This window comes from Tachyglossus aculeatus, chromosome 11, assembly GCF_015852505.1.
Source record: "Tachyglossus aculeatus isolate mTacAcu1 chromosome 11, mTacAcu1.pri, whole genome shotgun sequence".
NCBI lineage: Eukaryota > Metazoa > Chordata > Mammalia > Monotremata > Tachyglossidae > Tachyglossus > Tachyglossus aculeatus.
This window is the reverse complement of record NC_052076.1, coordinates 21,428,017-21,451,650: the sequence shown is the minus strand read 5'-3', so window position 1 is coordinate 21,451,650 and position 23,634 is coordinate 21,428,017. Positions and strand designations below refer to the sequence as shown.

The 23,634-nt window shown below is 53.6% G+C and overlaps 1 protein-coding gene across 1 annotated transcript in view; it reads left to right on the top strand.

The window, feature by feature from the left end:
* The first annotated feature begins 973 nt into the window (after positions 1-973).
* ASIC2 (acid sensing ion channel subunit 2) overlaps positions 974-23,634 on the top strand; it is a 220,916-nt gene continuing 198,255 nt past the window's right edge. The window contains exon 1 of the mRNA XM_038753888.1: positions 974-1,558. Coding sequence (XP_038609816.1) covers positions 974-1,558 — 585 coding nt within the window. The remainder of the gene's footprint in view (positions 1,559-23,634) is intronic.

Here is a 23,634-nt window from a genome sequence, read left to right as displayed (position 1 = left end):
TATTTATTTATTTATTTTACTTGTACATATCTATTCTATTTATTTTGTTAATGTGTTTTGTTTTGTTCTCTGTCTCCCCCTTCTAGACTGTGAGCCCACTGTTGGGTAGGGACCGTCTCTATATGTTGCCAACTTGTACTTCCCAAGCGCTTAGTACAGTGCTCTGCACACAGTAAACGCTCAATAAATACGATTGATTGATTGATTGATTGATTGAGGAGGGGAATGAGAGAAGGAAGGAAGGAGGAGAACGAGGAGGGGGAGGGCAATGGGAGGAGGGCCCGGCGCTCCCCCGGCGACGGCCCAGTGTCTCCTGTAGTCGGGGTGCCGCCTGCCCGCCGGTCTGCGTGCGTGCTCGCTGCGTGCGCCAGGCTCAGCCCGGGTGGGGAGTGTGCGGGCCAGTGTGTGCGCGTGCTCGTCGGGGGTGTGTGCGTGAGGGGGCGGGCTCTTCCCCTATTGGCCGAGCGCCCCCTCCCCGCCCACATCCCTCGCACATCACCTTGGTGTCTCCCCAGTCCCGCGGCCTGGCGCCCCCACCGCCGCCAAGTCGGGATGGATTGTCGGTAGACGGTGGCCCCGGCCGGGCCCCCGCCCCCGGCCGAGCTCGCGGAGGCTGCCGGCTCGCCCCCGTCTCCTGCTCCCCCCGCCCCCAATCCCTCCTCTCCCCTCTGCTTCTCCCTGCCCCGACTCTCCCGCACCCCGGTGCCCCCTCTCCCAGCTGCTCCCCGCCCCCTCCTCGCTCTCTCTCTCTCCCTCCCCCGGATCCCCCCACTCCTCCTCCTCGACCCTCCCTCCCCCTCGGCCCCCGTCAGCACCCCCTCCCCCCCCATTCCGTAATTCCGTGTCCTGCCCTCGCCGAGCGGGCTCCGAGGTGGTCCGGGGGACCGAGCCCCGCGTCCCGCCGGAGCCCAGGGGGCGACCCCCGTGGGGGGGGGGGGGGGGCGGGGGCGGCGGGGGAAGGGCAGGGGTCCGGATGGATCCGCAGGCCAGCGAGGGCAGCGAGGGCAGCGGGGGCAGCGAGGGGAGCGGGGGCAGCCTGCGGCCGTCCAGCGCCCAGATGTTCGCCACCACGTCGACGCTGCACGGCCTCCGCCACATCTGCGCGTCCGGGCCGCTGACCGTGCGCCGCCTGCTGTGGACGGTGGCCTTCGCGGGCTCGCTGGGCTTGCTGTTGCTGGAGAGCTCGGAGCGCGTCTCCTTCTACTTCTCCTACCAGCACGTCACCAAGGTGGACGAGGTGGCCGTCCGCAGCCTCGTCTTCCCGGCCGTGACGGTCTGCAACTTGAACGGCGTCCGGTTCTCGCGGCTGTCCGCCAACGACCTGTACCACGCGGGCGAGCTGCTGGCCCTGCTGGACGTCCACCTGCAGGTGCGCGAGCCGCACCTGGCCGACCCGGCCGCGCTCGAGGCCCTGCGGGGCAAGGCCCGCTTCCAGCGCTACAAGCCCAAGGCCTTCAGCATGCGCGAGTTCGTGGAGCGCGTGGGCCACGAGCTGCGGGACATGATGCTCTACTGCAGATTCCGCGGGCAGGAGTGCGGACACCGCGACTTCACAACCGTGAGTGCGCCCGGACCGCCCCGCGCGCCCCCCGCCCCCGCCGCGCGCTCCCGCCGCCGCCGCCGCCGCCGCGCGCCCCCGTCGCCGCGCCCCTCGCCTCTCTCTCTCTCTCTCTCTCTCTCTCTCTCTCTCTCTCTCTCTCTCTCTCTCTCTCTCTCGCTCTCCCTTGTCTCGGTCTCTCTCTGTCTCTCTCTCTCGCGCGCGTCTCGATCTCTCCCTCCATCCTCTCTGTCTCTCTGCCTAGGACTGTTCCTCCCTTTCGTTTCTTCTGCTTGTCTTCTGCCTCTCTGCCCGGGTCTGTCGCTCCTCGTCCCCACTGTCGCCTGCCTGTGTCTATCTCTCCCTTATCCCCACTGACCCCGTGTCTGTCTCTCCCCCGTCCTCACCGTCTCCCTGGCCGGGTCTGTCTCTCCCTCGACTCTCTGTCTCCTTGCTTGGGTCTCTCTCTCCTTCGACCTTCGTTTGTCTCTCCCTGGTCCCCACTGTCTCCCTGCTTGGGTCTGTCTTTCTCTACCCTCTGTCTCACTGCTGTCTCCCTGCTTGGGTCTATCTTTCTCTCCCCTCTGTCTCCTTGCTGTCCCTCTGCCTGGGTCTGACTCCCTCGTCCCCACTGTCTCTCTCCCTGGCCTGTCTCTGTCCCTCTGCCTTTCTGCTTATACCTGTTTCTCCCTTGTCCCTTCTGACGCTCCGCCTATGCCAGCTTTCCTTCCCTCTACCTCTCTGCTTTCTCTCCACCTGGGTCTGCCTTCCCTCCCTCTGTCTCTCTGGCTGTGTCTGTCTCTCTCTCGTTCCTTCGGTCTCTCTGCCGGCTGTCTCTGCTTATGTTTCTCTCCTGTTCGCTTTGTCTCTCAGCTGTCACCCTGCCCTATGTCTCTCTCCCATTCTCTCTCTATCCCGGTCTTTCTGCCTGTGTCTGCCTCTGCTATCTCTCTGCCTGTGTCCTCTCATTCCCTCTGTCTCTTTGCCTCTCTCTCAATTCCTCTATCTCTGCTGTCTCTCTGCCTTTGTCTTGCTCCCTCACGTTCCCTCTGCCTCTCTGTTGTCTCTGCCTATTTCCTGTGGACCTCTCTGTATCTCTATCCCTTGTTTCTCTCTGCCTCTCTGTCACTATATGTCTCTGTTCATCTGTTTTTTCTCTCTTCCTCACTTTCTGTCTCTATCTGCTGCTTTGTCTTTCTCTGACAGTCAGTCAATCAATCGTATTTATTGAGTGCTTACTATGTGCAGAGCACTTCACCAGGCGCTTGGGAGAGTGCAATATAACAATAAACAGACACATTCCCTGCCCACAACGAACTTACTCTCTGCCTGTCTTTCTGTGTCTCCATCTCTTTATCTGTCACTATGTTTGGCTCTGTATGTTTCTCTTTCTGACTCGTTTCTGTCTCTACCTCTGCCCCCCGCCCCCCCCTTCCCCGGTTTGGGTTTCTCTCTACTGCTCTATCTGTGTATCAACACCTCTCTCTCTCTCTCTCTCTCTCTCTCTCTCTCTCTCTCTCTCTCTCTCTTTCTATGTCTTCGCCTTTATGCCTCTGTCTCTTTGAGTAGCTCTCTTTTAGTTGTGTTTGGCGACACCGGGCGCTGGGGTGACTGAGGTTCGGGCTCGGATCTGTCCAGCAGCCGGAGCGAGTCTAGAGAGAGTTTATGGGGGACGGGAACAAGAGTCTGTTCGGAGATGAGCCTGGTGAGGGTGGGGGCGGGCAAAGGGAAGAATGTATATGGGTTTGGGGAGAGGGGCCTGTGATGGGGACGGGGAGAAGAGCCTGTGTAGGGAGCACGAAGAGAGGAGCCTGTGTGAGAGGCGACGGGGAGAAGCGCCTGGTCTATGGGAGGGAAAGAGCCTTAGTGTGGGGTGCGGAGGATGTGGAAAGGAGCCTGTGTAGGGAGCACGAGGAGAGGAACACGAGTGGGGAAGATGGGGAGAGGAGCCTATGTAGAGAGCACTGGGAGAGGAGCCTGAGTGGGGAGCGGGACGGAGGGGGGATGGGAAGAGGAACCTGAGTTGGGTGGGGAGGGACGGGGAGAATAGCCTGTGTAGAGAGCATTGGGAGAGGAGCCTGAGTAGGGGGGACAGAGAGAGGAGCCTGTGTGGTGGGAATGGGGAGAGGAGTAAGGAGGGGAGCCTGTGTAGAGGGGAGCTCCTTATCTTCCCTCCCAAACCCTGTCCTCTTCCTGACTTCCCGTCACTGTAGACGGCACTGCCATCCTTCCCATCACACAAGCCCACAACCTTGGTGTCATCCTCGACTCCGCTCTCTCATTCACCTCACACATCCAATCCGTCACCAAAACCTGCCGGTCTTACCTCCACAACATCGCCAAGATCCGCCCTTTCCTCTCCAGCCAAACTGCTACCTTGCTGGTTCAATCTCTCATCCTATCCCGAGTGGATTACTGCAACAGCCTCCTTTCTGATCTCCCATCCTCCTGTCCCTTCCCGCTTCAGTCCATACTGCAATCTGCTGCCCGGATTATCTTTTGTATAGAAACACTCTGGGCACGTCACTCCCCTCCTCAAAAATCTCCAGTGGTTGCCTGTCAACCTACAAATCAAGCAAAAACTCCTCACTCTCGGCTTCAAGGCTCTCCATCACCTCGCCCCCTCACTTCCCTTCTCTCCTTCTACAGCCCAGCCCGCACCCTCCAATCCTCTGCCGCTAACCTCCTCACTGTACCTCGTTCTTGCCTGTCCCACCGTCGACCCCCGGCCCACGTCCTCCCCCTGGCCTGGAATGCCCTCCCTGCACACTTCCGCCAAGCTAGCTCTCTTTCTCCCTTCAAAGCCCTACTGAGATCTCTCCCCCAAGAGGCCTTCCAACACTGAGCTCCCTTTTTCCTCTCCTCCTCCCCATCCCCCAGCCCTACCTCTTTCCCCTCCCCACAGCACCTGTATATATGTTTGTACAGATTTATTACTCTATTTTACTTGTACATATTTACTATTCTGTTTATTTTGTTAATGATGTGCATCTAACTTTATTTCTATTTGTTCTGACGACTTGACACCTGTCCACATGTTTTGTTTTGTTGTCTGTCTCCCCCTTCTAGATTTTGAACCCGTTGTTGGGTAGGGACCATCTCTATATGTTGCCAAATTGTACTTCCCAAGCGCTTAGTACAGTGCTCTGCACACAGTAAGCGCTCAATAAATACTTTGAATGAATGAATTCAATCATATTTATTGAGCACTTACTGTGTGCAGAGCACTGTACGAGGCACTTGGGAAGTACAAATCGGTAACATATAGAGATGGTCCCTACCCAACAATGGGCTCACAGTCTAGAAAGGAGAGGCAGACAACAAAACAAGTAGACAGGTGTCAATAACCTCAGAATAAATAGAATTATAGCTATATACATATCATTAATAAAATAAAGAGTAATAAATATGTACACATATATACAAGTGCCAGGGGGGAAGGGAAAGGGGGAGAGTGGTGGGGGTGATGGGGGGAGGAGGAGGAGGAGAGGAAAAAAGGTGGGGGGGTTAGTTTGGGAAGGCCTCCTGAAGGAGGTGAGCTCTCAGTAGGGCTTCGAAGGGAGGAAGAGAGCTAGTTTGGTGGATGTGTGGAGGGAGGGCATTCTAAGCCAGAGGTAGGACGTGGGCCAGGGGCCAACGGCAGGAGAGGAAAGAACGAGGCACAGTGAGGAAGTTAGCAGCAGAGGAGCAGATCATTGAGCGCTTATTATGTACAAAGCACGGAACTAAGCACTTGAAAGAGTACAATACAACAGAGTCAGCAGCAATGTTCCTATCTGACTGTTGCCTTTGCCCCTCTTAGGACTTGGGTAGGGCCAGTCAGAGTGTTGTTCCTGATGAAGGAGATGGGGTGAGTTACGCCTCCAGGAGAAGAGGGAAGGGGGATGGACAAGCCCTTCAGGGGCCTGTCACCCCTCCAGAAATTCACCCAAGAGGTGCAGCAGTCCAGGGGTCCAGCCAGTTGGTGCCCTTGGGGCTCTGGCTGCAGAGAAGTGCTCATTCGAGACCTCCAGGCTGGGTGGTGGGGGTGGTGGGCAGACATCACAGCAATGGGCAGCAGGTAAGTGAACAGGATTTCTCAGCCCCGATGCCACCTTGGCTCTGGTCTGGCCCCCACCTCTCCCTGGTCCGGGGGACCCTGCTGGGCTGGTGGCTTGGCTCAGCCTATGTAGCCTCGGGTCACTCTCTCAGGGATGGCTGTTGGCCAGGAGCCAGCTGTGGGGGCTTTTTGAGTGTTGGTCCAGCTGTGGGTGCCTCTTGCCCTCTCCCCTAGGAAGCCCAGTGGGGGCCAGAAGGGGCAGCCCTGGGGGGTAGGCTGCTTGCCTATGCTCTCTCCAGAACCTAGATATTTCTGGTGATGCCACCCCCTCCCCCCCCACCCCGCCACAGGGGCCACCTCTCCTTGCCCTCACCCTTACCTCTCCCTGACTGCATCACTCCCTGGATGGTTCCCAGTCTTGGGCACCAAAGACGGGCCAAGCAACTTGCCCAGCAGCTGCCCACACCTCTTCTTGTGGCACAAAAAATATAACTGCAGTGCCCCACCTCTATCTCCCTGCTGCCCTCCTCCGCTCTGCTCCAGGTCAGGGGAGCAGGGTGGGCTCCTCCGTGCCCTCCATGCCCTCCTCAGCCTGGTGGTTGTCAGCCTCCCTCAGGGCTGGGAGGAGAGGACTTGCCCATCAGCTGCAGGGAAAGCATGGGCACTGCTGCCCCCCTGTTCTGTACCCCTTGCTCCTGCTCCTTTCATCAGGGCAGTTTGTAGACTGGGATTCTGCCTGGGTTTTTCTTGTGCCTGTGACTTCTTGCTCACAGAGTCCCTGATTAGGGAGGGTGGGCACAGTGGCACCTCCAGGACAGAGCTTAGATTTTTTCCCTGGGAAGATGGATACCTGGGCTGCAGCTCCAGGCCTGCTGATTTTACAGCACCTCTCTCATGGCCAGCGGCTCACCCTCCTCGCTCCCCACACACCCACCCACCTGTCTGCCTGGGTTCACGGACAGCCCATTGTTAAGGCTTAAGTTTTACTCCAGTTCTTTTTTTAAAAAAACGGTATTTGTTAAGTTTTACTATGTGCCAGACACTTTACTAAGTGCTTGGGTAGATGCAGACTAATCAGGTTGGACACAGCACCATCCCACATGGAGCTCAGAGTTTTAATCCCCATTTTACAGATGAGTTAACTGAGGCACAGAAAAGTGAATTGATTTGCCCAAGGTCACTCAGCAGATAAGTGGCAGAGCTGGGATTTGAACCCAGATCCTCTGACTCCCAGGCTCTTTTTACCTGACCTTGCTGTTTCACATCATGGCCTTGTGGAAGCCCTGCTGTGAGTGAATGGTCAGCCCAGGTCTTCCCTGGCTAAACATCTTGGGGCAGGAGTTGAGGGGAGCAGAGCTCCACCAATAAGCAGTTGGGTTCTCCAGCCCCTGCCCTTTCCTGCACTAACTCCCTGCACTAACAAAAATAATTCATCCAAAACTCTCATACTTACTAGACCTACAAACCAATTAACACACGCTGGTACACCCACATCCATACACACCCTCTGAATCGACCCCTGTAGACCCTCAGCAGATCTCCCTTGGACAAGCCAGCTCTGATTGCATTCTCTTTCTCTCTCTCTCTCTCTCTCTCTCTCTCTCTCTCTCTCTCTCTCTCTCATGGGCTCTGGGGGATGAGATGAGTGGGTGATTGCAGGTCGGCATCCCAGCTGCCTCGTCTTACAAATGGAAGGTTCAGGGGACAGCTGGCTCTTGCCCTGGCAACAGCACCCTAGCAACAGTACCCTGGCAACAACACCTTGGCAACAGCAGTTTCTCCCAGCTAGGTTCTTCTGGCTGCTGTAGGGCTGGGGTGGGAGGCAAAATAGGCCGGGGGCGGGGGGGCGGGGAAGTTGTCTCTCTCCACATCATCTTGGGTCAGTATGGGATGATAATAATAATAATAATAGCGATATTTGAAAAGCACTTACTCTGTGCCAAGCACTATAAACTCTGGATATAGTATAAGCAGATCAGACACAGTCCCTCTTCCAGATGGGGCTCACAGAGAACAGGCATTTCATCCCTGTTTTACAAATGAAGAAATTAAGGCCCAGAGAAATTAAGTGACTTGCATGAGGTCCCAGGGAGATCTGGGATTAGAGCCCAGGTTTCATGACTCCCAGGCCAGTGCTTTTTTTTTTTTAAAAAAAATATGGTATTTGTTAAGCACTTATGTGCCAGGCATTATACTGAGCTCTGGGGGTAGATACAAGATAATCATGTTGGACACAGTGCCAGTCCCACAAGGGGCTCACAGTCTTAATCCCCATTTTACAGAAGAGGTAACAGGCACAAGAAATTGAAGTGACTTGCCCAAAGTCATGCAGCAGACAAGTGGCGGAGCTGAGATTAGAACCCAGGTCCTTCTGACTCCAGGCCAATGCTTTATCCACTAAGCTACACTGCTTCTCATTAGTCTCTTCCCATTAGATTGTGTCAGATAGTTCAGTGTGGAGTGGTCCAATGCAGGCCTGTCCAGTGTGGGGTGGTCTAGGGTGGGACAGGTCAAGAATGGAACAGGTCCAGTGCAGGATGGTCCACTTGGCATTGTTGGAGAGTGGCTCAGTGTTCCACCCCTGCCCCCACAACCCCCTCCCCCACCAAACCGTGGCCAGGTCAGCGACACCAGGTCTGGACCAAACACTATAGTATGTGGCCACTCTGACTTTGACTGCTGGGACCATGTAGGGTCCCGGTCTCTCTAGGTCATGCTTGATCAGCTCCCTTCTCTGGCCCCAGGCAGAGGACGGGAGATGTGAGCAGCCCTTTCCCTTTTGCCTCAAGACAGAAGGCCATGTGGGCCCTGATGAGGAACTCAGGGACCTGTGGGTCACAAGACCAGTGAGGGCACTGGTCAGCAGGGAAGGAGCAGACTTGCGTGCTGGGCTGTGCTGGACTTGTGTCTGCCAAGGGAGAAAAAACTGTGGGGTTGTGGTGGCCAAGAGAGGTGGTGTAGAACTGGTCCCTGGGGACACCTGGCACAAGATGGCCAGTGTGAGACCCTTGGCAAGGGACACCTGGCATAGGCTGGCCATTTGGGGGCCGGGAAGGTGGGGGAAGAGCTGGGTCTCTGGGAAGTGCTTGGCATATGATGGCATGGGATGCCTGATGTGGGACACCTGTCATGAGTTAGTCTATGTCAGGGCCAGGAAGGCGGGGGCAGAGCTGGGTCTCCAGGGATGCCTGGTGTGGGACAGTCAGTAGCATTGGACATTTGGCATGGGCTGGCCTATGTTGTGACTGGGGAGATGGAGATAGAGCTGGGCCTCTAGGAATGCCTAGTGCAGATGGCCAGTGGCATCGGACACCTGGCATGGGTTGGCCCATGTCAGGGCCAGGAAGGTGGGGGGTAGAGCCAGATCTTCAAGATCACCCAATTTTTACCTTTTCATCCATAACTTTGCAGCCCTCTGTAGGGTGAAGTGGTCTGGCTGATAGCCAACACCTGGAAGAGGCAAGAGGGACACACCCTCCTCCGGCAATGGGCTCTGATGATTCAGCGAGGCCAAATCAGCAGAACTTTCCTGCCCTGGCCCAGACATGCCACCCCCTTGAACAGAAGGAGAGATCTCTGGGAACATTTATGCCCAGGAAGGGGAGCTGACTGCTCACCAAGCTCCTGGGAGACTAATGAAATCGAACTGACTGTTTAAAACCCATCTGTTGTCAGCCCTCGCCTCTCCCCGCCCCTTTCTACCTTCCTCTGACTCCTGGGAGAAACTGGGGTGGGGTGAGGAGAAGAGGCTGGCAAGGAGTTGTGGGGGCCTATTGGAGAGAGCCCTAGGCAGGTGGGCTGGGAGCCTGGTCCAGGTTTTGCCATTCCTACACTGTGGGCCAGAGTGTCAGACCCTGCCCTCTTTATCTTCTTATGCCCCCACCCCTGCAAGCCTGGCTGGACCAGGACAGAAGCTCCAGGAGGGTCCCATGGACACAGGCCAAATGTCCTCTGGGTGGGTGGTGGGGAGCCAATAGGGGGACCGGTGGCTCCTCCCTGAGGGTCTGCTCAGATGGTTGGGGTGACAGGGGCCTGGGCCAGGGCCCCCCAGTAGTGCTTATGGCTGGGAGATGAGGCTTGAACTGGGGAGCATGGAGCCTCGGGGCCTCCAGTCTGCCCCAAATTGGGCTGCGGAGGGCACAGGGGTGGGGAGGCAGGGGTCTCCAGAATTCCACCCATTCCAGTGGCGGTACCAGCGTGTCTGGGAAGGTGACAGTGTTTGGGATTCAGGTCTGAAGACCCTGCTGCCTTTCCAAGTGCCGCGTGGGGGCACTCCACATTTCCAGGTGGCTGGTGACCATTCTGGTGATTGCATTCCTAAAAAATACACTGATTTGTCAGACGGCCCCACAGACGAAAATGGATTTCTCTCCTTCCAGGCTGGTTTGAAATTCAGTGTTTGCTCCAAAGAGAGGATGGTGAGAAGACGGCCCCTCCCCACTTCCGTGAGGGTTGATGTCCTGACAGAGAAGAGATGGAGAGCCACTCTAGGGGGTGGGTGTGTATTCAGGCAAGGAATGTGTACTCTAGGGGTTGTGTATGTATATGCTCTAGGGAAATGCATCCTCTAGGGGTAGGGTTTGTACTCTGGGGTGATATGTACTCCCGGGGTGTATATTCTGGGGGAGGTGTGTAATTTAGGGGTGAGGTGTGTACTCTGGGGGAATGTGTACTCCATGGGTGGGTGTATACTCCAGGGGTGCTTAGTGTACTGTAGCGGTGGGGTGTATGCTACCAGGGGAGTGTACTCAAGGGGTGAAGTGTGTATTATAGAATAATAATAATAATACTAATTATGATGGCATTTGTTAAGCACTTACTATGTGCAAAGCACTGTTCTAAGCGCTGGGGAGGTACAAGGTGATCAGGTTGTCCCAAAGGGGGCTCACAGTCTTAATCCCTATTTTACAGATGAGGGAACTGAGGCCCAGAGAAGTTAAGTGAGTTGCCCAAAGTCACACAGCTGACAATTGGCGGAGTCAGGATTTGAACCCATGATCTCTGACTCCAAAGCCCGGGATCTTTCCACGGAGCCACGCTGCTTCTCTGTAGAAGTTGTGCTACAGCAGGGGTTGTGGCATAGGCTACCAGGGGAAAGTAATTTATGGGTGGGATGTGTACTCTATGGGGGAAATGTACTCTGGGGGTGTTACTACCCTAGTGGGAGAGTGTACTTTACATGGGTGAGTGTACTTTAGAGGAGGAATGTACTCTAAGGGTGTGTATGTTTGTGTGTGTGTGTGTGTGTGTGTGTGTGTGTGTGCGCGCATACTCTGAGGGTGTGTATTCCAGGGGTGTGTGTGTACTCTGGGGGTGTGGTCTAGTGGTGTGCATGTACTTTAAAGGTGTATTCTAGGGGTGTGTGTGAACTCTGGCGGAGTGTACTCTAGAAGTGTGAATGTACTCTAGGGGGTGTACTGTAGATGGTGTGTGTATGTGCTCTGGGGGTTTGTACTGTAAGGGTGCGGGTGTACTTGGGATGTACTCTAGGAATGTGTGGGTAATCAGGAGGGTGCATATACCAGAGGAGGTGTGTACTCTATGGGGGAGTGGGGTGTACTGCCAGGTGGTGCGGTGTGTGTCCTCCAATATATTCTATTGGGAGCATATATTCTACCAAGGTGGAGGGGACTCTTGGGGTGTGTGAGAATTCTGAATCCTTTGGACCTTGGCTGCCCTGGGCCCTCCTGGAGCTTACTATGGCCGCAGCTTTCTGTCCAGGGATTACTAGGCCCTTCAAGAGGCAGCACAAGGTAGCCACCCGCTGCTATGCTTCCTGCCTCAGCTCCACAGACCCAACCCATGGGCCTGATTGGGAGCCCACAGACCATCTTAAAGGGGAAAGTGAGGCTGGGAGCCCAACAGCTGTTGTGGTGGGAGCAGGATCCTTATTTCTTTACTTGGTGGCATGGGCCACACACAGGAGGTGGGTACATGCCTCAGTTTCTCCCCCCGTGGTGGGCCCTGAATGCCAGTCCAGTGTAATATGGAGTTGTCCTTTCCTGACTAAACCCTCCTTTCCCTTTCTCCCACTCCCTTCTGCGTAGCTCTGACTTGCTCCCTTTATTCTTATTTATTTGTATTAATGTCTGTCTCCTCCTCTACACTGGAAGCTCATTGTGGGCAGGGATGTGTCTATTTATATAGAGAGGCAGCGTGGCTCAGTGGAAAGAGCCCAGGCTTTGGAATCAGAGGTCATGGGTTCGAATTCCGGCTCCACCACATGTCTGCTGTGTGACCTTGGGCAAGTCACTTAACTTCTCTGAGCCTCAGTTACCTCATCTGTAAAATGGGGATTAAGACTGTGAACACCACATGGGACAACCTGATCACTTTGTATCCCCCCCAGCGCTTAGAACAGTGCTTTGCACATAGTAAGCGCTTAACAAATGCCAACATTATTATTATTATTATTATTTATTATTATTATTATTATTATTATTATTATATTGTACTCTCCCAAGCGCTTAGTACAGTGCTCTGCACATAATAATAATAATGACATTTATTAAGCACTTACTATGTGCAAAGCACTGTTCTGAGCACTAGGGAGATTACAAGGTGATCAAGTTGTCCCACAGGGGGCTCACAGTCTTAACCCCAATTTTACAGATGAGAGAACTGAGGCATAGAGAGGTTGCTATGTGCCCAAAGTCACACAGCGGACAAGTGTTGAAACCGGGATTAGAACCCACAGCCTCTGACTCCCAAGCCCATGCTCTCTCCACTAAGCCATGCTGCTTCTGCAGATGCCTTAAGTTGCACCTCCCTCCCTCCCTCCCTTCCTTCTTCCCTCTCTCCCTTCCTGCTTCTCTCCCCACTCCCTTCCATGAGGGTTGGTCAGCTGACTCCCAGCCCAGGAGCCCTTTACTAGTCCTAGTTTGTTGCTGCAGGTGGCCCTATGTGGGATGGGGGTGGGTAGGTGTGGTGTTCAGAAATCCCAAAACATGAAATGAAATGGCCATGGAGAAACTGGCAGAGGATGGGAGAGATGGAGCAAGCCAAGTCATTGACTGCCTGTGCTGGGCAGCTGCTGCCTCGCCTGAAATCCTCACCTAACTGCCGTCTAGTTTTTGTCACCAACAGCAGCCACCCTTCAGCCCAGTGCTCACGCTAGCAGTCAATCAATGGTATTTATTGAGCAAGCGCGTACAGTGTGCAAAGCACTGCACTAAGCGCTTGGGAGAGTACAACACAACAATATAACAGACACATTTCCTACCACAATGAGCTTACAGTCTAGAGGGGGCTAGCAACTTGTCCAGCCAATGGGAGGTAATAGAAGGAGGGAGGAGAGGACAAGGAGGAGAAGGAGATGCCAGGGCAGGTGCTGGCCCATTCAATCCACTCATTGATTGATGGTTCAATTAGTCAGTCAATCAGTCCATTGATGCATCGGTTCATCCGTCCATTGATCAGAGAGATGCTGCATGGAAAGCAGGAAGTAAAGGGATGCAGGGGTGCAGACGAAAGGGTAACTGGGTCCAGAAATCCAAGCAGGGGAAGAATCCGGGCTTGAGCAGAGGATATGCCGCAGCCAGAAGGGGAATTAGACAAGGAGAGATCAGCCTGATCCCTGTCACCTGGTTAAGGTGACCATGTATCCTGCTGTAGGTAGGATAGTCTTGCTTTTGTGTTGGGGGTCACACAAATCCTTGATTGCCATGTGATGGTTGCTGTAATGGGGGACTCCTGCTTAGGGGCTCTGGGTTCTGGTGGCAGCATCAGGACAACAATAATAAAAATAATAATAATAGTGGCATTTGTTAAGTATACACTATGTGCCAAGCATTATACTAAGCACTGGGGTAGATACAAGATAATCAGGTCCCTTAAGGGGTTCACAGTCTAAGTAGGAGGGAGAACAGGTATTGAATCTTCACTTTGTACATGAGGTAACTGAGGCACAGAGAACTGAAGTGACTTGTCCAAGGTTACATAGCAGGTAAGTGGCAGAGCTGACATTAAAACCAAGGTCCTTTGACTCCCTGGCCTGGGCTCTTTCAACTAGGCTATGCAGCTCCACAGTAATAGTAACAGTAACAATAACTATGCTTCTTCTTAAATGCTTACTGTGTGCCAAGCATTGTACTAAACACTCAGAAACAATGAGATCAGGTCGGGCAGCCGGGCAGCTGTGTCCAGATGTTTCCAAACAGGTTGAGAGCCCCTCCAGGCTCAGACGTGATTTGTTTTCTTAAGCAGCCGGTTGCCTGTGTTCTCCTTCCTTGCTGACACAGACTCTGAGTCCTGGCTCCCCCTGCTCTATGGGAGGAGAGAGGGATAGAGTCAAAAAGGGACAAATTCAGCATTGATTTTACCCCTGCAATATGCCTTGCCCTGTCTCCCCGGCATCCCTCTCAATCAATTAATCAATCAGTGGTATTTATGGAGCACTTACTATGTGCAGAGCACTGTACAAAGCATTTGGGAGAGTACAGTACAACAAAGTTGGTAGACATGATCCCTGCCCACAGCAAGCTTACAGTCTAGAGAGGGAGACATATATTAAGATAAATAGATAAATTACAGATACATGCGTGAATGCTGTGGGGCCGAGGTTAGGGTGAATACCAAAGCATAATCTCCCTCTCCCTCAGTCCCTGCCTCACTCTCCCCCAACATCTGCTTCCCTCCTCCCTCTCCCCAAGCTCCTGGTACCCACTTCCTGCCAACAAGAATCTCAGCAAATCGTTCATCTCTATCATTTGGTTCATCTCCTCATCCGCCCGCCTACCTGCCTGTTTGCCAGCTTGCCACTTTTAATGTTCTGGCTTCCTTCAGCTTCAGCCTGATTTTCACTCCCAACTCAAAGGCAAGCTGCCCCAAAGGCATGTGCTGGACTCAAGACTGGGCAGCCTTCCCAGTGGGTGGACTTTGAGGCAGGCCTGGGCTAGGACCTGGACCAGTTGCCAGGCCTCCAGCTCCGGTTGGCAAAGGTTGGTAGCCACAGAGCTGAAGAATAGCCTGTGGAGAAATACTCTCATTGGCTGGTGGGCCCTGCTCCTGGCCCAGTGCATGCTAGAGGGAAGCAGGTAGCTGGGAGGTCTGGCCCACAAGAATGCTTGGTCCACTGTACCAGTTGCAGGAACACGACACATGAAATTGGCAGCAGTTCCCGTAGTCCTGTGCCCATTGGCCTTGCTGATGCCAACTGCCATATGGCACTGACCCAGCCGGCTGGGGACTGGGGCTTTTCCCTCCTCCCGAGCCACTCGAGCCAGACAACACTCCTACCTTCTTCCATCTCTCCCTCCTTCCCCAATGCCTGCAGAGGTGACTTTAGCAGGTGACGAGGGCTGTGTCAGCTTCTCTTCAGCTTGACCCTTCCCTGGGAAGCATGGAAATCAGAAGGGATGGTCAGGACGACCCCCTTGATCTCTCTCCACATTGACGTTTGGGATCTCTAATCAGTATTGGATACCACCTTTCAATTTGTCTCTGGAAGCAGGCGGTGATTGGGAACATTTCAGAAATGTCAGGCCAGGGTTCATGGAGGAAGGGTGAGCCCTCAGGCCAAAGCGTACCCCATGCCATCCTGAGGAAAGGGTTGGGTCAGTGGAGTAGTCCGAGGAAGCGTGTGTTGAGGGGGAGGGGCTGATCACCAGAACACTGGATGGGGAGGGGGCTTCCAGAGAATGTTTGGGAGCCATTGCTTTGGGTTCAAGCAAGGCCAAGAGTCAGGAGATCTAAGAGTCAACAGGACTCTGGAGGCCAGTCCACCTGGGTCAGCCCACCTAGTTCAGCTCACCTAGGCAGGTCTGCTTAGGCCCATCCATCAGGGCCAGTCCACTGCCTTAGGGCAGTTCTACAGCCTTCTTCATGGAATATTGGAACCAGGGCCTACTCACTGTGTGTCCTCAGGGAAGTCACTTAACCTCTCTGTTCCCACCTCTGAATCCTGGGGAGACAATCCTGACCTACTTCCCTCCCCTGCCAGGAAACATTCATAGAAAACCCGTGTGTTACTATGGGAGAAGCTTTATGTGAGAAAGTCACCATGGAAACTGAGGATGCTCTCATCAGAATCAATGGAGCTGCCTAGAACTCTGCAGTGGGGCCTGCAGAGAGGGCTCTGGGCAATTGCTGACCCAATCCTAGCATGGGTTTTCCTGGGACACTGCAGATGGAGGGGGCTGTGACTCCAGCTAGCACTTTACTGGGCAGAAACACACATGCATGTACTCACATGTTTGTCCCCCCCCGACACAAATGTGCACACACATGGACTACAAACTAACCAGTGGTCAGAGAGCAGAGAGAGGCTAAAGAGGAGCAGGGTTGGACAGAAAGTCTAGCCAAGAAGCTATGGAAAAGGGAAGCAGATGGGGAAGAGGGGAACTTTTACTTCCCTCAAACAGTAGCGAATCGCCAGGCAAAAGAGCAGAGGTAGTTGAGGCAGGGGGATCAGGAGTAGGGGACATGGGGCAAGGGGTGGGGCATGGGCAGTGTGGAGGGATGAGTTGGAAGAATGGAGGGAAAGTGGGAGGGGGGCAGGAGACCGAAGCAACAGGAAAGGGGGGTTGGGGGAAGGAATGATGAAGAAGGACAGGAAAGCGGATCTGGGAGGAGGGAGAGAGAAGGGAATATGTGGCAGAAATAAATGGAATCTGAAAACCAGTCATCACCACTACCATCTTTGCCAAATCCACCATCACCACCCTCATCACCTTTGCCTCCAGAGGCATTGGTGGTTGAACTCTTGGGTGTTGAGTCCAATACTCAACCCCTAGACAGTGCCCTGAGAAGTAAGCCAGGCCACATTCCTGACCTTGGAGGATTTCTTATTTTGGGGAGGGATGGGGAGTGGGGAGAGGGGTAAGCAGAAATCCTCCTCTACAGTAGGCAGAAGAGTGAGAGAGTAGAGGAGACGAATGATCAAAAAACCAAAAGTTCTTAGCTAAATAAGAGGCAAAAGTCCTAAGGGAGTCTGAAGAGGGAGCCCAGATGGTAAGGTGGGGGCTTATCAGGGAGGGCCTCCTGGAGGAGATGACAGGTTGGAGCGCTTGGAAGGACTTCCCACTTCATCTTTCCTTGCTTGCTTCTCCCTCTTATGCTCCTTCCTCCCCAGCCCCACTCTTCTCTTTTTAATTCCTTGGCTATTTCTCTCCTTTCTCCCCTGGTTCCCTACTTCTCCCCTTCCTTCCCCCATCCCCTCCACCCCTTGAATCTACCCCAAAATGTCCCCAGTGTGCTGACCCCCTGTGGGACTCTGGACAGAGGGCAGGGCAGGGCAGGGACCCAGGTCCTCGGGACCACACTACAGGGCCCCCTGCCCTCCCTAGACCCTGACCAGCTGGACTGGGCCATCCAACCCCATCCGAGCCTACCCGAGCTACCACCACCACCACTGGGAAAGGTGGCTGCAGATGCAATGACCTGTTTCTCCCATTTAGAAACCCCAGCGGCCCTGGGCTCTCAGCGCCAACACAGGTGACCTCCCGCAGGCGACCCCCCGCAGGTGAACCCCCACGACCCTGCAGTTGAATCCTGCCAAGAGATGCCCAGCTCTAAGCCCCTGCTGAGACCACTGGCCACCCTGGGACGGCCTGGTCTCCACCCACTCTCTTCAAGGCCGAAGCTTCTACCACCAGAGTCCCAGAAGAGAGAAGCTTCTGGATCTGCTGGTCTCCTGCTGACCTGGACTGGCCGGTTGGGCCCCCACCCAGAAATCTCCATGAGACCCCCATCAGCTTAAGGACCCCAGGGATCCCCCAGGGCTTCAGAGCCACCATTGCCTTGACAACACCCTTCAGGAGCCAGGGAAGAAGCTGAATGTGGAGGTGGTCAAAGCTCCCTCCAGATGTCCATCTCTGGCTAGGCCCAGCCTAGACCCACCCGGGCAGACAAGTCACCTGCCTCTCTTGTACCCCCAACCCATTTTCTTGGCCAAAAGCCCCTCCCTTCCTTCTTCCCCTCTACCCCAGCAGCAAGGCGGTAAGTAGGTGTTTGGTATGGGGTTGGGGTGGGACAGATGGTTGGGTGGTGGGCCTGTGGCAGATCCAGGGCCTGCCTGAATAGAGGGTTCAGGTGACAGTGCAGTGAGGCTTCAGCCTAGTTGTGTCCAAGCCGAAGCAGGAGAGTTCAGGAACCTCCCCACCCTTGACACCCTCTGGGAGCACTGGTCCTGCCAACAGGCCCTTCTCGGAGAATTGCTGAGAAAGTCTGGCTGCTCTAAAAAATTTGCCACGATCCCAAGACTACTCCACAATGCTTTGGATGGACCAGGCAGGTCTGACTGACACTTTCCTCATCACCCAGGGATGTCTAGTCAGTAGAGAAGCAGCATGGCGCAGTGGAAAGAGCATGGGCTTGGGAGTCAGAGGTCATGGGTTCAAGTCCTCCCTCTCCCACATGTCAGCTTTGTGACTTGGGGCAAGTCACTTTACTTCTCTGTGCCTCAGTTACCTCATCTGTAAAATGGGGATTGAGACTGTGAGCCCCCCTGGGACAGCCTAATCACCTTGTATCCTCCCCAATGCTTAGAACAGTGCCATGTACATAGTAAGCACTTAACAAATGCCATCATTATTATTATTAGACCCTTCTCCAGCCCTGATTCCTCCCTCCCCTTCACGCCCCTTATCTTCACACACACACACACACACACACACACACACACACACACACACACACACATTTGAGGGTGGGCTGAGGATGTGGAAGCTGGAATCAGAGACCACTGTTCATTCATTAATTCATTCATTCAATCGATCATATTTATTGAATGCTTACTGTGTGCAGAGCACTGTACTAAGCGCTTGGGAAGTACAAGTTGGCAACATATAGAGACGGTCCCTACCCAACCACGGGCTCACAGTCTAGAAAGGGGAGACAGACAACAAAACAAAACATGTGGACAGGTGTCAAGTCGTCAGAACAAATAGAATAAAAGCTAAATGCACATCATTAACAAAATAAATAGAATAGTATATATATACAAGTAAAATAAATAGAGTAATAAATCTGTACAAACATATATACAGGTGCTGTGGGGAGGGGAAGGAGGTAGGGCGGGAGGTTTGGGGAGGAGGAGAGGAAAAAGGGGGTTTAGTTTGGGAAGGCCTCTTGGAGGAGGTGAGCTCTCAGGAGGGCTTTGAAGGGAGGAAGAGAGCTAGCTTGGCAGTTGTGCGGAGGGAGGGCATTCCAGGTCAAGGGGAGGACGTGGGCCGGGGGTCAACGGCAGGACACACGAGAACAAGGTACAGTGAGGAGGTTAGCGGCAGAGGAGCGGAGTGTGCGAGCTGGGCTGTAGAAGGAGAGAAGGGAGGTGAGGTAGGAGGGGGTGAGGTGATGGAGAGCCTTGAAGCCAAGAGTGAGGAGTTTTGGCTTGATGCATAGATTGACAGGCAGCCACTGGAGATTTTTGAGGAGGGGAGTAACATGCCCAGAGCGTTTCTATACAAAGATAATCCAGGCAGCAGAGTGCAGTATAGACTGAAGCAGGGAGAGACAGGAGGATGGAAGATCAGAGAGGAGGCTGATGCAGTAATCCAGTAGGGATAAGATGAGAGATTGAACCAGCAAGATGGCAGTTTGGATGGAGAGGAAAGGGCGGATCTTGGCGATGTTGTGGAGGTGAGACCGGCAGGTTTTGGTGATGGATTGGATGTTAGGGGTGAACGAGGGTGCGGAGTCAAGTATGACACCCAGGTTGCGGGCTTGTGAGATGGGAAGGATGGTAGTGCCGTCTACAGTGATGGGAAAGTCAGGGAGAGGGCAGGGTTTGGGAGGGAAGATAAGGAGTTCAGTCTTGGACATATTGAGTTTTAGATGTCGGGCAGACATCCAGATGGAGATGTCCTGAAGGCAGGAGGAGACCCAAACCTGAAGGAAGGGAGAGAGCAGGGGCAGAGATGTAGATTTGGGTGTCATCATCATAGAGATGATAGTTGAAGCTGTGGGAGCGAATGAGTTCACTAAGGGAGTGAGTGTAGATGGAGAACAGAAGAGGACCAAGAACTGACCCTTGAGGAACCCCTACAGTAAGGGGATGCAAGGGGGAGGAGGAGCCCGTAAAGGAGACTGAGAATGAACAGCCAGAGAGATGAGGAGAACCAGGATAGGATGGAGTCTGTGAAGCCAAGGTTGGATAGCTTGTTGAGGAGAAGGGGGTGGTCCACAGTGTCGAAGGCAGCTGAGAGGTCGAGGAGGATTAGGATAGAGTAGGAGCCATTGGATTTGGCAAGAAGGAGGTCATTGGTGACCTTTGAGAGGGCAGTTTTGGTGGAGTGTAGGGGATGGAAGCCAGATTGGAGGGCATCAAGGAGAGAGTTGGCATTGAGGAATTCGAGGCAGTGGGTGTAGATGACTCATTCTAGGAGTTTGGAAAGGAATGGTAGAAGGGAGATAGGGTGATAACTAGAAGGGGAGGCGGGGTCAAGGGAGAGTTTTTTTAGGATGGGGAAGACGTGGGCACTGTTCTGATCCACCATGAAACTCTTTCAACTTAACAGGCCCCGAGCATTGTCCAAAGCCTTTAATAATAATAATAATAATATTAATATTAATAATGATAATAATAATAATGGTATTTGTTAAGCACTTACTGTGTGTGAAGCACTGTTCTAAGTGCTGGGGGGATACAAGATGATCAGGCTGTCCCACATGGAGCTCACAGTTTTCATCCCCATTTTACAGATGAGGTAACTGAGGCACAGAGAAGTTAAGTGATTTGCCCAAAGTCACACAACTGACAAGTGGTGGAGATGGGATTAGAATTTATGACCTCTGACTCCCAAACCTGGGCTCTTTCCACTGAGCCATGCTGCTTCTCTTTGCAACTGTTTGCCTTTGCAACTGTTGCCCAAGGCCCACTGGGGACCAGTGGCCAACCCTTGGGGTACATAGACCCAGGGGACTGGCCAATGACAGAGGGTCTGTCTGCCATCTGATGCAGTCCATGGACTTCGAGCTGACAATAAGCCCAGAAAATTGGGGTCTCATAGCAGCCTACACCCTGGAAGCCTATCTGCACAGCCTGGGCCTCCCATTGGCCATGTAGACTTTAGTGTGGCCCCTGAATTTGGCCGTAAGCCCAGTAGTGGTAGTGATGGGATCCCAGAGTCCTGCTGAGAGCTCTTCTCTGAACTAGGTGCTTGTGGTGAACGGTGGAAGCCTGAGCCACGCTCCCTGCCTACAAGAAACTTCCACAACCAATGGAACTATGCATGTCCAATGATGCACAGTTAGACAAAGAAGAGAAGAGAGAATCAGGCCGGCACATAATTGGGGAGTTTGATAGGCAGATTGACACACACAGAGCATCAAGCTCCATACTCACCTAAACGTCTGAGGTCTGGTGGCATCCGACCTCCTGCACAGCTGTGAGACTTGGACCTGTTCCAGACAGGACACCCAAGCCCTGGAACAGTTCCATCAGCTCCACCTACGCACCACTCACAACACCAAGTGGGAGGACCAGATGACCAACAACAAGGTCTTGGAGCCCAGCCAACTCACCAGCATTGAAGCAGTGCGCCCACAATACAACTTTGCTGGGTGGAACAAGGGAAGAGAAGGGATGACAGCAGGATTCACAAGCAGTTGCTCTACTTGCTGCTATTAAAATGGAAGGGGCACACATGAGCTGGGAGGATGGAATAAATGTTTTAAAGATAGTGAAGCCCAGTTGCAAATGATGCAGAGGACATTGGGAGTCCAGTGCAGAAGACAGACTGGACTAGTGGTGGACTGCTGGAAGATCAGTGCAGAAGACAGACCAGCCTGGTGGCGGACATTGGGAGACCAGTGTAGCAGATAGAGTGGCCTGGTGATGGATGGCTGGGAGACCAGTGCAGCAGTCATTTCAGTTTGCCATACTGCCACTGTTGGCTTCTTAATCAGTGACCAGCCAAAGCCAAAGGGATGCCAGAAGGCTAGATTAGGGGTGGACCAAGGATTACAGGACCAGCAGGAACTGGGGGACAGAGCGATCACAGGTATTTGGGGAAGCAGATAGTTCAGCGGCCAATAGAGGCTGCCTCCACTGCAGCTACTGCCAGGGGCCAGGGGGCTCTGAATCAAGTCGTTTGAAATCAAGCTGGGGTGCAGATGGACCAAGCCCAACCTGCCCATTCTCCCAAACTCAGAGTTCAGTATTAGCCCCATGATCAAGACCATCATCACAACCACCACCATCGCCATGACCATAACCACCACCATCCAACACCATACATTGACTGTCATCATGACCGTAACTGTCACTCTAACCACAACCACCATCATTCATCACTATGTTCATGACCACAAACCCACCACCCTGACTATAACCACTACTGTCAACGTGACTGTAATTATCACCTTAATCATGACCATCACCATGACCTTCACTGTGACTACAATCACAACTCTTCATTACCGTGACCGCAGACATCACCATGGCAGGGGCTGGGCTGGGCAGGGTGGAACCAGGAGGGGTAGGGTGGGACAGGCTTTCAGGTGCTTGAGCAACTTCAGAATATCAGCTTATGGGGCTTCTCAGGGCTCTGACAGTGGAGGCAGACACCAGCAGATCAGGACTCCGGCAGTGGAGACAGACATCAGCAGATCAGGACTCCGGCAGTGGAGACAGATACCAGCAAATCAGGGCTCTGGCAGTGGAGACAGATACCGGTAGATAAGGGCTTCATCAACTGAGAAAAACACTGGCAGATCAGGGCTTTGGCAGAGAGAAAGACACCAGCAGATTGGGGTTCCGGCAGTGGATACAGATGCCAGCAGACTCTTAGAAAATGTCAGGGAGGTCAGTCAGCCTTAAAAGCAGGAAGGTGAGCTGGAGAGGCAGTGAAAGAGAGACAAATGGGAAATTATGATTTAATTTAACTTCCTTAAATTATTAATCAGTGATTAATAGGGATTGCTCTATCCCTAATCCATTCTCCTGAGTGGTGTAATAACAGTCTGACAGAAATGGGGTTAAGTGGTTTTCTGGGCCAGACTCTTCAGTGCTTGGTAACAGATGCTAACATCTGGAGGTAGGCCCTGGGGCATCAGTTGTTCATCTCTCCACTGCTGGCTTGAGGTGTCTCCACATAATTCTAATATGCAGTTTCTATTAATCAGGCATTCATTATTAAAGCATTTATCACCCATTGTATTAATTCCATGGACAAAGGGTTTCTCTGAGAAACAAGGGATAAGATTTGGGGAAGAGTCCGGATGATCTGTTTCTGGTATTCAGTGTCCCATCCTCAAGGTGCTCCCCTCCCCCACCCCCCCACCACCTGGGCATGGGGGAGGCAGAGGAGGGAGAGGAGGATGGGGTGGGAAGAGAAGGGGGAGGAGGGAGGGGGAGAGGGAGGTGATGGAGAAGGAGAGAGAGGAAAAGAATGGGAAGAAGGAGAAGGGAAAGAGAAGGAGGGGAAAAGGGGAGAAGGGGGGAGGTTGGGATGGACAATGAGGAGGAAGGAGGAGGAATCTGAGGCACAGAATGTTTGTGTGTTTTACCCAAGGACACACAGCATCCTATATCCACATAAACACTGGGGAGTGGTCACCAAGGAGGAGTCAGAGGCCTTGCCCCTGTGGAGCTCAGGGCATCATGGGAAGAAGGGCAGGCTCAGCCCTGCCCTTGGGCCCCCGCTCAGCCTGCCCAGATGGAAATGGACTCCTGAGTGCAGTACTGGATTTACAGGTGGTGTGGGCTTGGTTTCCCAAGATGTTCTGATCCAGCTGTGCAAATTCAGGTAGGCAGCCCAGCTGCAGGTGTGGATCTCCAGGCAGCTGACAAAGAACTGGCTCCAAGCTGCTGAGTAAAGGGGCAAGTAGAGTCAAGGCTGTGGGCTTCACTCCCTCCCTCTACCTCTTCTTTTCTCACCGCTCCTTTCCTCTATCCCTCCCTCCACCCCTGCCTCCTGCCCCTCTTCTTCACTTTCTCTCTTTATTCCTGCCTCCTTCCTCTTTCCCTTGCTCCCTCCCAGCTCCCAGGAATGGGGCCTCTCCATCCAGGCTGGCATCTAGCTGCTGTGATGCCACTGGTCACCCACCCGCCTGTCCCTGCCCAGCCCGGACTGGCTCTGCAGGGGAAGAATCACATCTCCAGAGGAAGAGATAAGAG